Source organism: Zosterops lateralis (assembly GCF_965231275.1).
Source record: "Zosterops lateralis genome assembly, chromosome: 24".
NCBI classification, from domain to species: domain Eukaryota; kingdom Metazoa; phylum Chordata; class Aves; order Passeriformes; family Zosteropidae; genus Zosterops; species Zosterops lateralis.
Genome location: NC_139784.1, coordinates 6,874,436 through 6,893,998, shown reverse-complemented (window position 1 = coordinate 6,893,998; position 19,563 = coordinate 6,874,436). Strand labels below are relative to the sequence as shown.

Sequence of the window (19,563 nt, the reverse complement as noted above, 5' to 3'; positions counted from 1 at the left end):
AGCCTGGACATCACAGAGCTGCAGGCAAAGTCAGCATCTGCCTCCAGCCCCCCTTGATGACCCCTTTCCCCACCAGTCACAGTTCTCTGGAAAGTCCAGTTTACTGGGAAGTTGGAAAAAAAAAAAAAAAAAAAAAAGGGTTGGTTTGGGTCCAATTTGGCTGGAGACCAAGCGCCAGTGAATGGAGATTTCCTGCCCCCTCCAGTTGCCGTTCCCAGCTGCGCCAGGGAGGGGCTTTCCCAGCTCTGGGTCCTGGTGCAGCCTCTGGCACCAGTGGGAGTTTCAGGGGAGCAGTGAGGCTGAAACAGTCCGTGCAATGTCGCTGGTGCCCCGAAATCCCAGCATGTGAGACTTTTCCCAAGGCTGATGTGTCCAGTGGAGGATCCTGCAGGAGAAGGAAGGGTAGTGCTCCGTCCTTTTACACAAGAGCATCTTCCAAGGTTGGTGCAAGAGGGGCTGCTGCTGCTGCTGCTGCTGCTGCTGCACTTTGTGCAGGAGAAGAAGTTCCTCTCGAAGGCTGCATCTCCAAGAGTGCCCACGGCTCTGTGCCACCCTATGTTATAAAACTCCAGCTGCATCAGGTAGAAAAATACCCCACGTGAAGGAGAGCACTGGCAGGTTGGTCCAGGAAGGCAGGTGAGATGCCTGCAAGCTGTCAGATGCTCCTTGCTACCTCTGTGCTGCCCCAAATCCATCCTGTGCTCCAGCAGCCACCAAGGACAGGTTCGGAGTCACCTGTGGAGCAGCGAGACCAGTCCCTGCTCTCCCCACCCCTCTCAGGGGTGCTGGGGTGGGTGATGGACATCCACCAGCTCCCAGCCTGCAGGGTACCCGGCGCTGCCAGCACCACAGACCAGAGGGGCAGGAGATGCTGAGGAATGTGGAAAACGCGTTGCCACGGAGACGGATGCGGAGCTGCTGGCGGGGACGTGGGTTGGGGGGACGCTGGGCGAGACGTGATGTCCCCGGCAGCTGCCCTGGGCCAGAGGATGCTGCCCATCGCTTTGCATTGCCATCATCACTCCGTGGAGACTTTGTCCTCCCCCTCCCCGAGGCACGTGTGAGAGGACACGTGTGCCATGGCCGGACTGTCACCGCGGCGCATCGCTGGTGACACGGTGACGGCGCCTCACACATGGAGGAGCATGACTTGCTCTCAGCATTTTGGGGTCAGTTCCTTGGCCTGCAAAATCTCCCAGCCCACGGTCAGCAGTGCTGGAAAGGGGCACCCACTGGTGAAGCCCAGAATTCCCAAAAGAAAGAAAAAAAAATAAGGAGTTTTGACAGTAAATATTTCTTAGGGGAGCTGCGAAGTGTCCGTAGTGGTGGCGTGATTGATGGAAGATGGTGAGCAGGTGTGGTGGAGCAAAGGAGCAGGAATCTGGGGATGGCCCTGGTGCTGGCTGGAAAGATTTGGTGATTTATGTGCCCTAAGACCTCTGCCTGGGGATGCTCAAGTTTATTTTCCCCTTCTTTTATTATAAACCACATTTTTGGCTTCTCCATCCCACCATTTCTCAAAGGGTTCGAGGTTGCTTCACAACTTCTGTCTGATCCATCTCTCTAAAGAACCAAGGAGATTCTGGAGGTGAGAGAAAGGATTCCCAGAAATCATTCTGTCCTTATTTAAACCCAAAAAGAGATTTGAGTCCAGAGCGCAGCCCTGTGTGTCACTTTTCCTGGTGGCTGTGGTTTCATGGGCAGGACAACTCCTGCACCTGTTGGTACAAACCACTGCATTGAGAATTTTTCCTGCCTCTCCAGACCCTGAGTTTAAAGGCAGCTGCTTTATTTACTGATGAACTCAATCAATTATCATAGTGTAGAATTCGCTAAGCTGCTTTCCCAGCTGTGGTGACGGTGTCGTGAGGGAGAGGGGAAAAAACACCCCTCCAGTCCAAATTTTTAATCTAAACAAACAGCTGTTTTTTCCCTCATCCTTCCAAAAAAAAAAAAAAAAAAAAAAAAAAAAAGAAAAGAAAAAAGAAACGCCCCAAGCAATCAGGTTTTTTTACCATTTATTTCAGACCTCTGATTGCTAAAACAATTTTCAGCAGCTCCAGAGAGTGTTGAGGCTGGTGGAACCTCCCGGTGTCACCTGGATTTGGGGACACTAATGGCAAGAGGAACACAGAAGTCCTTGCTCCTGCTGTCTGATTGCAAAAGGTCTCTGCTGAGCAGTTTTGGCAGCACTGTGAGGCTGTTTCCCGCTTTTTTCCCTGGATTTAAGGTGTGTTGAAAGCCTGGCGTGTCCCCTCTGAGTGGGAATGGGGGCAATGGGCTCACCCTGGCCCCATGGCAGCCAGTGGTGCTTTATCACTCAAAGTGCACACTCAGTCGAATGCAGCAGAAAGCACCTTATCGTCACAATTTCCACCCCACCCCATGAAAACTCTTTCTAGCACAAACCTGCCCTGGGACAAGGGTTTATTGTCCCGTGAAGCCTGGACCTGGTGCAGGTGTTGGGGTGCCTGTGATCTGGGCTGGCTGCATGGGGCAGCCCTAGGGGGACCCTGTGTTGTGTTTTCCCCTCCTGGCTGGCTTGGAGAGGCTGGAGGTCAGCCAGGAGGGGATGTACATTGTGCTTTTCACCATCATTCCTCATTCCCAGACTGGGACCAGTGCCAGCAGCCCAGGGGTGTGCCCATTGCACAGAGAGCCCTGAGGATGTGCTGTGACACTGCAAGGCCCTGAATATGCAGAGTGCTGAGGGCACCTTGGTGGGCTCAGGGCTCCTAAATGGCTCCCATATTTTGGAAGGGTCCTAAATAAATGTAAGACCTGAATAGTCCAGCCCTTGGGGAGCCCCCAGCCACAGTGCAGGATATGTGCACAGTCAGGAACATCACAGGGCAAGAAGTAAAAACCTGGCCAGAAATCATTGCTAGTTCTTCGTCCTTCATCCTTCATCTGTCCCCTTTCATCCCTCTTCCCTCCACCTTAATTTCTCATCTTTCACCTCTCATCCCTCATTCTTTGTCCTTCATCCTTCATCCCTCACCCTTCATCACTCCATTCCCCATCTTTGCCACTCAGCAAGAGCTGGGCATGACACAGGGTAAGGAAAGAGGCCAACGTGTTCCCTCTGCACCCATCAGCCCAATAAAACATGGCAAAGTCCATTATTCCCTTCCTCCCCCCCCTACCCCACTTCTTAATAAATGAAAACAATCCCAGCCCTGAGGCGAGCGAGCGTGACTGTTCTGGGAGCATTAATCATCCTCCGGGAGCCCGGCGCGGGTTATCGCCGCTGTTTATCCAAGCTGCTATTAAAAAAAATCGCCATAAACGTGCCTCAGCCTCTTCTGAAGGAGATGGAAGTGCTTGCAGGGCTGTGCTGGGCTGATTGTATCACCCACCTCACTCAGCAGAGTTGTGTTCCCTGGTGAGGAGGGACAGGGTGGCTTAATTGCTGCCAGGAGGAGAACCAGAGTCTTTTCCAGCTGATTTGTAGCCTGGGAAGGATCCAGGTTCTTGAGGAAGCTTTGTCCCAGCTGGGAATTACCTGTTTTTCAGCCTTCACAGCATCACAGGGAACCAGAGATCAACCCTTTTGATGTGTGCTTAATCCCAAGCCACTCCTCAGCCACTCTCTTGGCAGCCACTGAACCTTACAACACGGCTCTTATATATTTTTTTTCTCCTATATTTAGTGAAAAAATGGTTAATTTAGCCCCAGGTTTGGAGTTTCACATAGAATAGCAGCGGCTGAGGTTGTTTCAGGCAGCACCTTGGCTCCTCTGAGGCAGCTGGGCTCTGGGATTGCAATCCTCTGGGGAGGCATCTTGCAAATTAGCATTTCTTAGCAATAAAAAAAAAAAATTGATTCAGGAAGGAGAAGATAGAAACCAACCCAAAGAAGTTAGATCAGCAAAATGGTAATTTTATAACCTGTGGTGGAAACAGAGAAGATGCCTGTGCCAAGGTGGGAGGCGCAGCTGGGCGAGGACAAGAACTGCTGTTTATTCCATGAATTATCAGTTGATTGTGCTGTTATTGATCCCTGGGTTCCTGATAGCCCAGGACAAACCCGGAATGTGTTCCAGGCTCTGCCAATAGCTGGGTAACTGGAGCAGCACCTCACTGCTCTGAAGGAAGCTATGGCAGTCCAAGCACAGCTTTGAGCAGCCTTGAACACCTCTAAGCATCCCTGAGCATCCCCCAGGCATCCCTGAGCAGCCTGGAACATCCCTGAACACTCCTCAGCATCCCTGAGCAGCCTGGAACATCCCTGAACACTCCTCAGCATCCCTGAGCAGCCTGGAACATCCCTGAACACTCCTCAGCATTCCTGAGCAGCCTGGAACATCCCTGAACACTCCTCAGCATCCCTGAGCAGCCTTGAACATCCCTGAACACTCCTCAGCATCCCTGAGCAGCCTGGAACATCCCTGAACACTCCTCAGCATCCCTGAGCAGCCTGGAACATCCCTGAACATCCCCCAGGCATCCCTGAGCAGCCTGGAACATCCCTGAACATCCCCCAGGCATCCCTGAGCAGCCTGGAACATCCCTGAACACTCCTCAGCATCCCTGAGCAGCCTGGAACATCCCTGAACACTCCTTAGGAGCCCTGAGCAGCCTGGAACATCCCTGAACACTCCTCAGCATCCCTGAGCAGCCTGGAACATCCCTGAACATCCCCCAGGCATCCTTGAGCAGCCTGGAACATCCCTGAACACTCCTCAGCATCCCTGAGCAGCCTGGAACATCCCTGAACACTCCTCAGCATCCCTGAGCAGCCTGGAACATCCCTGAACACTCCTCAGCATCCCTGAGCAGCCTGGAACATCCCTGAACACTCCTTAGCAGCCCTGAGAAGCCTTGAATGTCCCTGAGAGGCCTCGAGCAGCCCTGAGCAGCCCAAGGGGTCCCAAACATCCCCTCAAGCTGCAGGTCCATGCCAGGACAGGTTCAGGTCACTGACACATCCCCGTCCCAGCAGTGCTGGGAGGATTTCATTACCTCCAGCTCAGGGAGAGCTTAGGCAGATTTAATAAAGCCATTATGCCCCTGGCAATGCCTTTAATTAAAGAGCTCGTTACAAATGGCTGCTGCTCCTGGTAAGAGGAACTGGGCAGTGAAGGGTTTGTTTGTCCCTCAGCTCAGCAGACACTGCCATCCTTCCTGCTGCACGGACAGGACAAAATCCACCTCTCTTCAATCCTGAACACTTAAGGACTGTTCTCTTTCCTTGTCTGCTGGAAGTTGAGACAGTTCAGCTGGACACATGTTTATAAACATTTCTAAACCTGTTTGCTATCGGGTGACACAGCGCTGTTCTGGTCAGGGCGAAGCTTTGTGCTCTTGCCAAGCATCCCAAAGGATGAATCCCCAGATCTCACCCCCTCTGTGGATTTTCCAAGAGTCTCAGCTGGGCTGTGGTGTGAGGAGTCCTCCTCTCTGCTCTGCCCAGCCCATCCCAGCCGTGGCACGACCCGGTGCCTGAAGGTTTTCGGTTTATGGTGGTTTTTATGGCATCATCAGCTGACGCAGGTAAACAATTTTCCTGTCAGCGATAAGGCCCCGGCACACAGCGGGTCCCCTGGCAGTGCCATTCCCCATATCTCCCACATCCCTTTTCCCCGGGTGGTGGCTCTGGGACTCTGCCCCGGGCCTGGACTTTGCTGTTGCTGTGTCAGGGCTCCAAAAGGCTCTGGGGTTTCAGTTCTGCTGAGTCAGGCCGTGTGTCAGCTGTGGGTCCCCAGCTCCTGGGGTTTGTCCCTGCCGGGGGAGGGAGAAGAGAAGGGGGATGTTGTTGGGGGTCTCAGAGGGGTCTGTGTGAGTTTTTGCAGAGCCGAGTGCCCCAGGGGAGGGCTGGGAGAGCAGGGGCTGTTACACCCCACCTTCTGCCCCCCGGGAGCCCCGGATCCCACCAGCTGCTCCAGTGCCAGGACACTCCAGGCTCCCTTGGGTGGTCCCGGGGCAGAAGGTGCTGCAGACCCCGCCGTGAGTGAGGGTTCCCGAGGGCGCTCTGGCCCTGGGGGTGCCCCGGACCCCTCTGGGGCTGCCCCGGACCCCTCTGGGGCTCCAGCATTGAGGCTGTTGCCTGGTCCCTCTGCCTCCTGCGGAGGATCCAGGGCCAGGGATGCTCCCGGTTCTCCGGGCGGTCCCTCCCTGGGCTCCTGGTGACATCTAGCGGTGTCACACCCAGGGACAGACACAGACACGGACACACAGACACAAACACGGACACACAGACACGGCAGGGGGTGTTGGGGGTCCGGGGGTGCTGCTCGCCCTGATGCTGCAGCCCCAGGGACTGGGCCAGGAGGAGCTGGGGTGGGCACACATCTCCCCTGATTTCCCCCCATGTCCTGTCTCCAGGCTTTTTCTCGCTCAGGGATTTTGCACAGGATGTGCCCGGCGGTGCTGGGAGGGTTTGGGGTGGGGTCAGGGGGTCAGTGACCCCTCTGCCACTGCCTGACCCACCGGCCCAGCCCAGGGGCGCTGCTTCCAGGGATGTCACTCCAGTGCTGCTGCAGCGTGCAGGGATGAGCCAGACCCCTGCAAGGCCCAAACACAAATTCAATGGTGTCAAAGCCCCTGTGCAGGGAGCAGTCCTTGGGCTGACTCTGTAGGGCCTGGTGGTGCATCCTGGCCTGTTTGGGGCTGGGGTGTCACAGGGGCTCAGGTGGGTGCCTGGAGCAGCTGGGGGGTGTCACACACCCCGTCAGTGACTCACCCCCCTGGGGACTGTCCCCAGAACACAGGGACCCCCCTTGGTGGTGATCCCCCCTCTGAGTTTGGCAGCCCCCGGTGCTGCCTGCGGTGACACCCTCCCTCTGCAGCGGTGCTGGGGGTGCAGCTCCCCCTGGCTTTGTCATCGCTCCGTTGCCGTGCCAACGGTGGCCCTGTCCCTGCTCAGTCACTGCCACCGCTGGGCCTGGCACAGGCAGCACCACACGGCACCCGCAGGTAGGGCTGGGGGACAGGGGGAGCTGCGGGGGTGTCTGCCTTCACCCCCCAGTACATCACTGAGACCCTCCTCAGCTCTGGACTGGAGAGAATCCCCTCCCCTGCATGAACCTTTACCCCCATGGAGAGCAGAGACAGCCCCTGAGACCCCCCTGGCATTTTGGAGAGTCCACAGGGAGGGGCTGCCAGGATGTGGAATGTGCATTGTCCCTCCCAGGGCACGGGGGTTTGACCAGATGAACCAGAGAAAACACCCCACCAGAAGTAAGGAGGACGTGATTTGCCCTGGGAAGAGGGAACTGGGGATGTGCTTGGGGCTGCAGGGGAACAGAGGTTGGGAGAGGAACAGGCAGCTCCTGCTGACGGGGTCCAGTCACCTCCAGTTTTCCCAGCACTCAGTGGTGGCCAATGGGCAGTTAAGAATATCCTGCCCCCAAAGAGGCACAGCCTGTGTCCTGCTGCCAGGCCCTGTGGCTGGGGGTGATCATTCCCTGTCCCTCCATCCTCAGTGCTGTGTTTGCCCTGTGTGAGCGCCAGCAGGGCCAGATGTTTGCATCTGGTGAGAGGGCAGGACTGAGCTACGTGGGTCCCCATCTGCAGCCCCCAGATGTGCCAGGAGCCCCTCGGTGCGATGAGAGTTTGGGGCTGGCTGTTGTGATATGGAGAGACCTGGTGCCTCTGGCTGTGCCCTCCCAGCCTGGTCCCCCTGACTGTCCCACAGAGCACCCCATGGCCCCAGGCAGTGAGGCTGGACACAGGCGGCCTTTGCAGTGCAACTTAATGGGATAAACCAATTCCCTTAACCCACTTATCTGGCTGATCCAATAAAGGTGGCTGGGAATAAAGTGTGTGCGTGGTCTTAATGCATTCCCCCTCTCCACTCTCCCCCCAGTCCTGACAGCACCGTGGGTCTGTCTGCCACAGCTGGCAGAGGGCTCCTCCTCCCCAGAGCCCCTGCAGAGGGGCCACGGCAGGAGGGGGGACACTGGACCTGGGGACTGGGACCTGCTGGCTCCAGGTGACAGGGAAGAGGAGAGGTGGCTGTGACAGTGGTGAGGGAGGCTCTGATCCATTGAGGGATAACCCAGCACAAAGAGTGAGGCAGGTGAGTTGTGGGGGCCGTGGGAAGGGTCTCTGGTGTGGCTGTGGTTGGGGGTCACCGTGTGTTTGTCCCCCCCACCAGCACAGATATTCACTCAGCCCCACATCCCCATTGCTTTTATCATGGAGGGGGTCCCTTGCTTGCCCCTGGGTGCCTTCCTTCAGGGTTTGGGGGTCGTTGGGGGGTCTGGGGAGGGGGTGAAGGTGGGACACGGGATGGGCATGGAGGGGAGGGATGGGGCTGAAGGGACAGCGCTGGAGGGATGGAGATGAAAAGGATGGAGGGAGGGACAGGCACAGAAGGACAAGGATGGAGGGGTACGGATGGGGGGCCGGTTGTTGCAGGAGGGCTGGGACAGGAGGAACGGGGCAGGCAGGGCACAGACAGGGGCAGGAGGGGTGGGAAAAAGGACAAGAGCAGGCAGGAGGTGCAGGAACACGGGGATGGGTGTGCCCTGGCGGCTGGGAGCCACCTCCAGGTGTGGCTGACGCAGCGAGACCAGGAAGCTCCGGGGCAGGTGAGGGTGGGGCACAGGTGCAGGACCCTTCCCCAGCTCCGGCCAGCGGGACCTGCTGTCGCTTGGGGCCCCTGTAGCTTCACTGCCCCTCTGTCTGTCCCTGCAGGCTGCCATGGATGGGGCCCCGCCGCCCGCCAGCCCCAGCGGGCTCTCGGTGTACGTGGCCGTGTCGCAGCTGCTGGGTGTGACCCTCCTGGCCACCACGGGCGCCTGGCTGGGCCGCTACCGGGGCGGCGTGGCCTGGCACAGCCCCCTGCAGTTCAACGCCCACCCCCTGTGCATGGTGCTGGGCATGGTGTTCCTGCAAGGAGACGGTGAGCAGGACGGTGGGACACCTGCCCTGTCCCAGCTGCAGCCCCCAGAGCCTGGAGCTGCGCTTGGGGGGGGAATGAAGGGGACAAAAGACACGGGGAAGGTGTGCCAGCACCTCTGGGCGGTTCTGGGTGACTCCTGTCCCCTCTCTGTGCAGCTCTGCTGGTGTACCGGGTGTTCAGGCACGAAGCCAAGCGCTCCACCAGGGCCCTGCACGCCCTGCTCCACGGCCTGGCGCTGCTCATCGCCCTCCTGGGTGAGTGCTGGCCTCAGCTGGCTGGGCTGGGCAGGAGGCAGCCCTGGTGCTGATGGGCTCCTCTCCTCAGGCATCATCGCTGTCTTCGAGTCCCACCGGGCCAAGGGCATCTCTGACATGTACAGCCTGCACTCCTGGTGTGGCATGGCCACCTTCGTGCTCTACCTCCTGCAGGTGAGGGGTGGGAAGCCCCTGATGGCCCCCCCTGTCCCCTCCCACCCCACTCTGCAGTGCCCGTGACATCCCTGTGTCCCCACAGTGGTTCCTGGGCTGTGGTTTCTTTCTGTTCCCCAGAGCCTCCATCTCGCTGAGAGGGTGGTACAAGCCCCAGCACATCTTCTTTGGCATCACCCTCTTCATCCTCTCCATCACCTCCTGCTTATTGGGCATTACTGAGATGCTCCTCTTCAAAATCAGGTGAGTGACTGAGCTGGGGTGAGGGGGTGGCCCCCCAGACCTCCAGCAGAGGGATGCCCCTGTCCCTGCTCAATCTGTGGCTCTTAAATCTCCCCTTGAGGCCTTTTTTTTTTTTTCTGCTGCTGCTGCTGAGTCACTTACCAGATGATGTTTGACAAGGGCCTGGATCCTGCAGCAGCTTTCTTTGGGCATGTGGATAAAATGACTAGTGCCACTTCCCTGTGTCCAGGTGTTTGCAGAACCACTCAGGACACTCGTGTCCCCGTGGCCTCTGCTCTTGCAGCTGGAGGACACAGCGATGAGCCCAGGAGACACTTCCCTCTAGCAGGGAGGGTATTGGGCTGCCTATAGCCCCAGGACAGGACTGTGCCACCAGTTTCATCTGCTGCCACCCAGTGTCTCTCCCAAAAGTGAGCAAAACACCAACACTCCTCTCTGGCTCTGATTTGGGGATTTGGGGAAAAGGACCTTTCCCACAGTGTGTGCCTGAAGGATGAGGATGAGGAGAGAGCCCCAGCCAGGATAGGAACAGGCCACCCATCCCTTAAGGCTTGAACATCCCCTTCCATCCCTGCAGTGATTCCTATAGCCATTTTGTGCCTGAGGGCATCCTGGCCAACACCCTGGGGGTGCTGCTGGTGGCCTTTGGGCTGGTGGTGGGCTTCGTGCTGACCCGGGAGGAGTGGAAGCGCCCACCACTGGCAGAGGAGCTGGCCCTGTCCATGGACTTCAAGACCCTGACAGAGGGAGAGAGCCCTGGTGGTGGCAGCCAGTGACATCCCCTGCTCCTGGTCTCTGGCTCCTGGTCTCCTTGTGGTGTCTGAAATGTTCCTGTGCACCCTGTCCCTGGTGGTTTGTATCTCTGCCCGGCCCAGGGTGATGAGGACAGCTGGGGAAGGACATGCTTGGTGCAATGCTGCCTGCTGGACTCAGCCTTGCTTGGCCTTAATCATCCTCAGCTCTGCCCTGTCCAGCCCCTGGTGGCCCCCAAAGCCATCCCAGCCCTGTGGGAATGGCAGTGCTGTGGGCAGGGCAAGGGCTGGCAGGGGCACAAAGGAGAGGGGCTCCCAGGCTCTTCCCTGCTCTGGGGATGGAGTGGGAGAGCAGAAATTTCTGCACTGCAGGTGGCCAAAGCCTCCTCCAGCCTGTTCCCAGTGCTGACGGGCAGAGGGGATGTTTGTCACCACTGGGATGTCCCACTCACTGGCAGCCCCTCACCCCCAGCATGGCCACGTGTGGGGGAGGCTCCCCTAAAGGGCTCCCTGGGGGTTCAGAGTGACCCTTTGCCTGTGCAGGTTCAGCAGCTTTGTGTCTGAAGTGTTTTCTCCCCACGCATGATGTGTTTGCTCAGTGGATGCTCCTGACCTAATAAATGTTTGCAAATAACCCTGTTGGTCCTCCTGACTCTGCCCCCCCCAGATCACAGTTTTGGGGAACCCTCGAGGGCAGTTGGGAGAGGAACTGCCCGGGGGGCTGGGGAGGGTGGGTGGGTGTCAGGGGTGGGATTGTCCTGCCCAGCGCTGCAGACCTCAGTGGTGGCCGTGCGAGGGACCCCATGGGGACATCTCCAGGGTCTGGCCATGCACTGCATGTCATAATTATTATCCAGGACATTATTATGTGCCTTTTGCTGGTGGCAGCAGTAACGCTGCCTCTGTCACCTCCCGCTCCTGGTGGTTCCCAGGTCCCTGTCCCCACCTCCACGCAGTGACTCTGAGACTGAACCCTCACACCATCATTTCCACACCAAGAAGCACCAGAACACTCCTTCACTGACCCCAGTGTGGGAAAAACAGCAGCCCAGACACCACTTCCAAGTGTTAACCATTTATAAATAAGTACATTTTTTTCATACATACAGTTTTCATTGTACAGATTACAATCTGTATACATTGGGGAGGGGGAAATGCATTCTTTTGAACTTTTCACATCTATCTCACAGCTCACATGTACAGACAAGAAAACTCTGCTCAAGCAAATACAGCAAAGGAAAAAATATGTTTTCTTCTTTCCTTAGAGATGAGAGGCGAAGGCCTCTGCTGTTGGCAGGGGCTGCTCTTCCCACTGCACAATATCACAACTGTGTGGTGTTCAATATATCAGAGAGAACAGAACATGCATTGGATAATATACTGTACAGAGAGAAAGTCCTTTACATCAGAATTATAGAAAAGCTAAAGGAAAATTTAAGTGTCTTAAAGATCTTCCCAGCAAGTGTCTCAGAGGATGGCAACCAGGGAGTTGTACAAAGCACAAGGCAGGTGTAGTGGACGTGTTTGTACCCAACTCAGATCCTCTTGGATGTGAAGACAGACAGGAGATGGAACGCTGAACGCGACACTATGGCAAAGAAAAGGCTGGACAGGGATGAGCCCGGCAGTACTGGCAGAGTCCACACGAGTCTCTGGGTTATCGGTGTAGCAGCACAATGGACTTTATGTAGCACACAGTGCTGCTCTCAGTGGCTGGGCTGAGCAGTGCACAGCGAGGCAGACCTGTGGGGACCCAGCTCTATGGGCATGAGGCTTTCCCAGCTACCCATCCTGACCCTGACTCGCCTCCCCACAGCCGTCCCTGGACAGCATCACCCAAAAGGACCAAGTCTTTTGGCAAAGCAGCCCTTTGTTTTTTCACAACCACAGGATGTGATCCCATCAGATGGGACCTGGCTGCTGACTCCCCAGTACCATGACACTAGAAAATGAGCAGGAGGCAGGATAGGCTGGTGGGTTGAGTGTCTGTCGGCCTTCCCCGCGATGGCCGCGCTCGCTGGGACCTCCCGGCTCGGTCTGTACCAGTTATGGTGAGATCCAGCTGTATAGTCAAGAGTTGGACACGAACGCATCTTGCTAAAGAATTGAGCCCTTAGTGGTTTGTATTAGAAAAAAGAGTTTGATTGAATGAAAATCCAGCAATTATTCACACAAAACTGAAAAAAAAAAAAAAAACAAACGCAGATTCACTTTCAACCATTGTGCTTTGTGTCCAACACACCCCCCCACCAGCCTGCGCGGCGCAGCCGGCGTGGGGTGAAGGCATTGATTTGCAGAGGTCCCAGCAGGTACAGCAGCTCTTTCCCTAAGCCCTTGGGTAAAAAAATGATAACCCAGTAAGAAGAGTTACCTTGAATTCCCAAGACTACAGCAAAGTACAACCACCAAGGAGCTCGCGGCAGCGCACTATGGACCCCCGCGGGCGAGGAAGGCGGAGGACGAGCAGGCACGCTGGCTTGCTTGGTTCTCTAGATAAGGCAGAGCTGGCACTTCGGTTTTAGCTAGACTTCTCCTGGGTAACCCTGAAGATACAGCAACCTTTGTAAAGGAGACTGAATCGCTCCCAGTTTACTACCCACCCTGGTTCCAGACTTTATCCCAGCATGACCCCGGTGTTTGGCATACGAAGAATGCTCACGTGTTCACACCAGCCACATGGTTTTTATTCACAGCCAGGTTAAAGAAAAATAACCAAAAAAGTTCAATGCTTGGACAGACTCAGCTGGGCACTGGTGCCGCAGCAGACAGACAGATGGACAGACACACGTCTCGGATTGTTGGAACTGTCAATGTCCTCCCAAACAGTGACACAGAGAAGGCAGCTCAGGCTGTGCCTTCTTTGGAGACAGATCTCAAAGGATCTGTCTTTGTAAAACCCTCCTTTTCCTAAGCACTTCGATGCCCACTCAAGGCTACGTCCAAAGCCCACTGATGCCACTCCAAAACTGGCTGGGGGGACCCTGCAGAGTCCCCCCCTCCAGGAGGGTGTCCCCTCCCCTGGGACCACAGGGAGAAAAGCAAGAGCCAATGAACCCCCACTGACAGATGGGGCAGACACCTGATGCTGGGAGACAAGATTCCAGCTCTGTGGGGGCACACCTGGGTCTTAGAACAGCCACAGGTGAGGATGAGAGACACCTGGTGGGAAGGCTGGTTAAAGAAAGGGGTCAGCTTCAGCATCACTTCTGGCATTGCCTTCCCCGTGCACCCCAAGAATGAAAAGTGGAGTTCCAATGTCATCAAGAACCTGCTTTACTCGGTGGACCCAAAATCCTACTTGGTCAAAGATGGGGCCTGCCAGTGGTACCACTGCAGCTGGGAATGCATGAAGGCACCAGCTGGCAGCGTTGTCCTGCATCTTAATTACTCAAAAAAGTAATTAAATACATAGCACAGACATACAGGACAGCTCAGTGTCTGAAACTGAGTGTGATCCCACAGCGTGGCCTGGGCTTGTCAGACCCAGATCTAAGAGGAGGGGATGAAGGGTCCTCAGGGTGAGATCTGACCTTGTGCTCCCCCCAAGCACAATGGGGCCATGCCAGCACGACACAGAATGACCTCTGCTTCTCCTCCATGCAAAGACCAAATCATGACTTTGAAGACATAGGGGACTGAGCAAGAACAGCTTTTCTAGGAAGAAATGTGCTTCTTACCCACCTGGTGGCCACAGCAGCCATCCTGTCTTGACTGTCCCTAAGAAAATTGCCAGGGAAGTACTTTAAAACCACTGCAAATAATTTTGTATTCAAAAATTACTCAATCTGTTGATGCTTATATACAGGAGTCAGTTCTTGTGCTATAAATGTTATGATTCATTGCTTCATTTCTTTTCTTTTCTCTTTTTTTTTTTTTTTGAAAAATACACTAAGAGACATGAGCTGTTCTGCTATTTTTCTAATGAAGACACTACTCACGCTTAAATATCCAGTATTTATCATAGTAACAAATTCAAACAGTAAAGTGCACCCATTTACAGAGAGAACAGATGGAAAACCATTAGTGCAAGAATCCTGTGGAAAATGTAACACGTGGAACCGTGGAAAAAAACCTGCATGCCGCAGCGTTTCAAGCCTTCTTCAGCTTTGTGGTTGCGTTAAAAGCGTGAGCTGTTTTCTTTTTCCCTTGAAACATCTTCAAAAAACTGAAAAGTTACACATGGGAGTGCTGTGGGGAGATGTTTTGAAGGACAGGATGTTTTGAAGGCGTTGAGTGGCGAAAGCAAAGCACGGGCAGTTCTCCTGTCACTGCTCCTGGAGCACCCTGTTGGCGTCGCAGGAGAGGAGCCACCCGTGGCCAGACAAAACAGGGACAGGGCTGAACTGGGTTACTTTTTCCTTTCAAAGAAGCAACTAAAGATAGGAAGCCACTCACTCAGGCAGAAAGCTGGAGGATGGGAGGCACTAAGCAAAGTGACTGACGCTGCTCCAGACCCCAGGATACATCTCCCGGTGATGGGCGTGTGGGATGTGGAGGAGAAATTGGTTATTCCTTACAGTAATACAGAGCGTGTTATTTCAAAAAATGAGAGGAAGAAAGAAAACCATCACAGCCCATTTGCAAGGAGAGAAACCAAGCTGGGTGTCCCTATGGGGTACCCGCCCCACTGAAGGGGTCCCAGCCAGCCCCTCATTTTACAGAGCCCTGGGATACAGCAAAGAGTCAGCACTGGGTTGCACCTCAAGGAAGAAAACACCAACCTCAATCCAAATACTGGCTATGACAAAGACCAAATGGCCCAAGAGAGCCCCAAAATCGCCAAAACTTAATGAGGAACCCCCCCTCCCCTTCCAAATGCTCTCCATGTGTCTATGAGACACACAGGCCTCCCCTGGCCCAAGGTGTGCATGTCCCAGCTTGCTCTGAGCAAATTAGGCAACGAAAGTAGCAGTAAAGATGTGCTGAGCCACACACAGGGGGGGAAAAAAAAAAAAAGCCCCATCAAAGCCAGGGTTTGCTTAAAGAGTTCTGGAGCCTGTCCTGAGCTGGTGTGAATGGGTGCAGCTGCAGTGATGTGGCGCTGGGATGTGCTCACTCACACCAGCAGAGGTTGGAGCCCCTGGTTTGGTTCAAGAAGTCTTGCAATGGATTCGCAGTAGCCCTTTGGAGGTATCGCTCCCCTGCTCAGCACTGAATCGCTCCCAAGAGTTGATATGAGTGAGGTTCGGCATTGGGCAACAGGCACTATTTTGCTTTAAAACAAGCTACAGCATTATCGCTCTCCCTCCCGTCATCCCACCCTTCACCCTCGGAACAGAAAAGGCAGATTACAAACCCACCGGGAATAAAGGAATCGGTAAAGGAGTTCTTGCCCCCACCTCAAAAGAAATTTTCAGCAAATAATTGAAAGATTATTGAAAATCCTATAAAAAGGATTTTGGAACCGGCCTCTGCTTTTTATGTTGTCTTGATGCGACTTGCATTTGATTACAAAACTGAAAATAACAGAAAAAAAAAAAACCCAACCCGAACTGGAAAATGTCCTGAAATAGATAACATAAATAAATTATAAATAGGTCTCTCTTAACTACACCTTCTCAAAAAGCAAACATGGTCCCTACCACGTACAGATATGGAACATGCTGTCCCTTTCCAGGATTTTGGGAACAGAGGATCTTAGAGGAGCATCGCCCTTGCTGCAGCCCCTGCTCCTTGGCAGGATGGAGCCAGAGGGAAGGGATGCTGCAGGGCTGGGTCTGCAGAAGAACCCTTCCTCTTTTGGGACCATCATGCCATATTCTACATCCTCATCATAAAAAAAAAAATGTAAAAAAAAAAAAAAATAAGAATTGCAATTTTCTTCTTTGAATACCATTTTCTAAGTCAGATTTTTGCTCTTCCTTTCAACTTATAAATCCCGCCCCCCCCCAGATGAAGTTCCCAACATTAACTTGTCCCATGCAAATGCTGTGGGTGAGGTGCAGTCTGCCAACAGTGTGAAGAAGTTGGTGCAATCTCAGTTCATGCAAAAGAGGTTCCTGGCTAATTCCCTTGGCTGATTAAAACACATAATAAAGGGCCAACCTTAATCCCTCAATGCTTGTACAATGCCCCAGAGCAAAGAAATCAGTGTGAGGGCACCTGACAGGTACTTGGAAAGCCAGAAAGTGCTGTGTGATCCCCACCCCTTCCGGCCAATGACAAGTTAAATAAGGAAGGAAAAGTGCTGTAAACCAGCAGAATCAGGATGGGTATTGTGGGTGCTGTGCATAGCTACCGGTGTTAAATCACATCACCCGGGGTAATCTGCTCTTTGGGGCAAAGAGCCAAACAACCTGGCTGGCACGGGGACCTGTGGATGCAGCCTTGGGAAAGGCTCCTGTGGAATTCCCTAGGAATTCCCATCACAGTTGGTAAGAGATCATTGAGACAAAAGAAACCAATTTAAATCCAAGGCAATTGTCTCTTGAAAAAGAGCTGATTACCTCCTGCTGCGTAGGGATATCTCTGGACCAACCCACACCATGGTCTAAGATATCCTGGTTGGAACTTTGCTGGAATTGGGCAAACGATACTGGCTTGGCTGATGTTGGCTTCACAGTCAGCTGGGGAACACAAGGGCTGGAGCACGTGCATGGCTGTCTGACCACCACATAAAGTACCGGAGAAACTTGATCATGTAGCTATCAAAGAGAAATAAAAATAATAATAATAGTAATAATAATAATTATAATAGTATGCATGGAAATCAAGCTTGGAACTGTGTGCTGAAAACATGAGGGTCTCACTCCAACAAGTGTTCTTTTAGACATTAGACTCCACAAATGGTCTCTTTGGTTTGATTGGGGACGTCTGCCCTTGCCTGGAGTCCCTGGAGAGCTGCCTGTACAGGTTATCCTGGTAGGCCTGCGCCACGGGCAGCGTCCTTGCCACCTTGACATCGGGGTACGAGGAGGCTTGGGTGACTCTCTCCAGGAGGTCTCCCCGGGACCCATTGGCCAGCATCCCATGGGGGCTGTAATAGTCTTCCTCTAGCAAATGGCCATTCTGTGCATTGTTGGTTTTGTTATAAAAGGCAATGTTGCTGATGGAAGAGGGTGGGCTAAAAGATTCCGGCTGGGGCAGATTGCCGGGAGACGTAGGACTAATGACAGTGTCCACTGACGACACGGCCCAGGTCCGGTTCTGCTGATGGAGATGGGGGTACTGCTGAGTCCGAGCAGTTTTGTCTATGATTCCCATGAAAGGCGTGGTCCGGGAGCGGGCTGGCTCACTGGGGTAGCCCCCCTGCGTGGGCGAGACTGGAGACAGCTCATCGCACGATCTGTCATAGGCCGGCTTGAGGGGAATCTCCATTTGCTGAATCGAAGCAGAGGGGCGAAAGTTGGGAGTCAGGTTGGAGGTGGAGGAGATGCTATTGCTGGAAGGGGAGAAGCGGAGGCCGACGCTCTGAGAGTGGAGTAGAGGCCTTGGAGTCGGTGGGTGAGGCTTGATTTCACTGGGATTGACTGTGATGGGCCTTCTTATGAGATGAGACACATCTGGAGAGCCCAGCTGGTTGGCGGGGAGGGAAGTACGCTCCAGGTCAAGCTTCGAGTGGCACACGGGATAATAGGAGGCGGACTGGCTTCGCCCAATCTGAGGTGTCTGGCCGTATCTCATCCCTCCTCTGTATGCTGAGGATGGTCTCTGTGGAAGGTCTTCTTTGGCCAGCCCTCCATGCTGACAGATGGCTCCGGCGCTGAGACTCGCCTGTACGTGCTGCACGGGCCTGCTGTCACCCACGATGCCCCCGATGGAGCCCTGGTAGACCAGCCGGCTCTGGCTGACCCCCATGTCCCCTGATGACGACTGGTACTTACTGGCCATCGAGTGGGCAACCTGGCTGTAGGCACCAGTTGGGATGACAGTACTGGAATGGACGGCAGAGCTGGGCTGGTTGCTCCTCACGATCTGTGCCTTGGCCGGCTGCAGCCTCAGCCCTGGCTGCGGCACGGCCACGGGGAGCTGGGGCATCTGGAAGGATCTCTGCGTCATCTTGGACAGCGGAGACTTGGGTCTGCCGGGGAGCTGCGTGACCCCGCTGGGCTCCTGCTGGTAACGGACCGGGGAGCCAGACTGGGACCTGTAAACGCTCATGCTCTCTGCGGGGGGACTGGCGCGGTACTGGGGGCCTCTGCGGAGGGGAGACGGTGGTGGGCTCTGATACTCCTTCCCTTGGCTTCCGACAGGAGGGGGGCTGAAGCGGTAAGTGGAGCCCTGGTGAGCTGGGGACGTGTGTGGAGGGCTGGGTCTGTAATGTGAGTTTTGGTGTGTCGGAGACAGAGCAGGAGACGTGGACTGGTAGCCCTGCCTGGTCGGTGAACCCACAGAGCTGTTGGACCTGAAATCAAAGACCTGATGAGAGCCAAGAGGCGATCCGGAAATATAAGCTGAGTCCCTGTGAGCTGGAGACGGGGGTGGGCTCTGGATGATGGGCAGCCCTTGGTTTGGCCTGGACTCTGTCTGCAAGCCAATGGAAACGTTTTCTACATCCTGCTCAAGGTATTCCTCCTCAAAGATGTCTTGCACAGAATACAACTCTTCATGCTGGGCTTCGGGTTCTGGCTCTGCTGGGAGTGGCGGCGGTGGCTGCTGCTGCTGCTGCTGCTGCTGCTGCTGCAGCTGCTGCTGCTGCTGCTGTTGCTGCTGCACCTGCCTGCACTCCTCCTCCACCCGCATCAGCAGCCGCTGGATCTCACGGTTGTTAGGACACAGCTTGATGGCCTCGTTCAGGTCCTCCAGGGCTGCTGAAAACTGCCTGTTTGACAAAAAGATCAGAAATGAGAACTGAAAGTACTCTGGATTTGAATGGAGCTGTTTTCAGAGATTCCAGGGGAATAAAGTGGCTTGTGCATCTTACTGAGGGAGAGATATGTGATTGTACTGCTTGCTGCACCTCTCACACGCTGCCTTATGGGTCCCCCTTGGATTTATGCTATCTGAACAGAGGGAAAATTCTGGAGGAAAAAGGGAACACAGCCCTGAGATGGCACAACCCAGACTAGCAAACATGCCTGCCTCTGCAGCTTACGTTAGGAGCTAATGAATTACTCCCCCTAGGACTACCATGAGCTTCACCTCTGTTTTAGCAAAGGGGACACCAACACATCGATCAATGTAAGCCCAGCTCACCGCTGCTGTAAACAAGCTCTGACAGAGCTACAACCACTTACGCCAGTGAAAATTTAACTTCTGCCTGATGCCAAGACCACACAGCGTCAGGCCTGGCTCCAGAGCTCAGGGGCTCCCACAGGTCAACGCTCTGGGCAAGGCTTGTCTCTCCAAT

The 19,563-nt window shown here is 54.6% G+C and overlaps 2 protein-coding genes across 2 annotated transcripts in view; one reads left to right on the top strand and one right to left on the bottom strand.

Annotated features, from left to right (window-relative positions):
- Positions 1-7,809: 7,809 nt before the first annotated feature.
- Positions 7,810-10,896, top strand: CYB561 (cytochrome b561). The gene is made up of 6 exons (XM_083877745.1): positions 7,810-8,023; positions 8,644-8,851; positions 9,007-9,105; positions 9,176-9,279; positions 9,365-9,522; positions 10,100-10,896. Exons 2-6 carry the CDS (start codon positions 8,650-8,652, stop codon positions 10,296-10,298), a joined length of 762 nt encoding a protein of 253 aa, XP_083733871.1. The 5' UTR covers positions 7,810-8,023; positions 8,644-8,649; the 3' UTR covers positions 10,299-10,896.
- Positions 10,897-14,590: 3,694 nt separating this feature from the next.
- Positions 14,591-19,563, bottom strand: part of TANC2 (tetratricopeptide repeat, ankyrin repeat and coiled-coil containing 2) — a 124,549-nt gene continuing 119,576 nt past the window's right edge. The window contains exon 27 of the mRNA XM_083877449.1: positions 14,591-19,035. Coding sequence (XP_083733575.1) covers positions 17,040-19,035 — 1,996 coding nt within the window. The 3' untranslated portion in view covers positions 14,591-17,039. The remainder of the gene's footprint in view (positions 19,036-19,563) is intronic.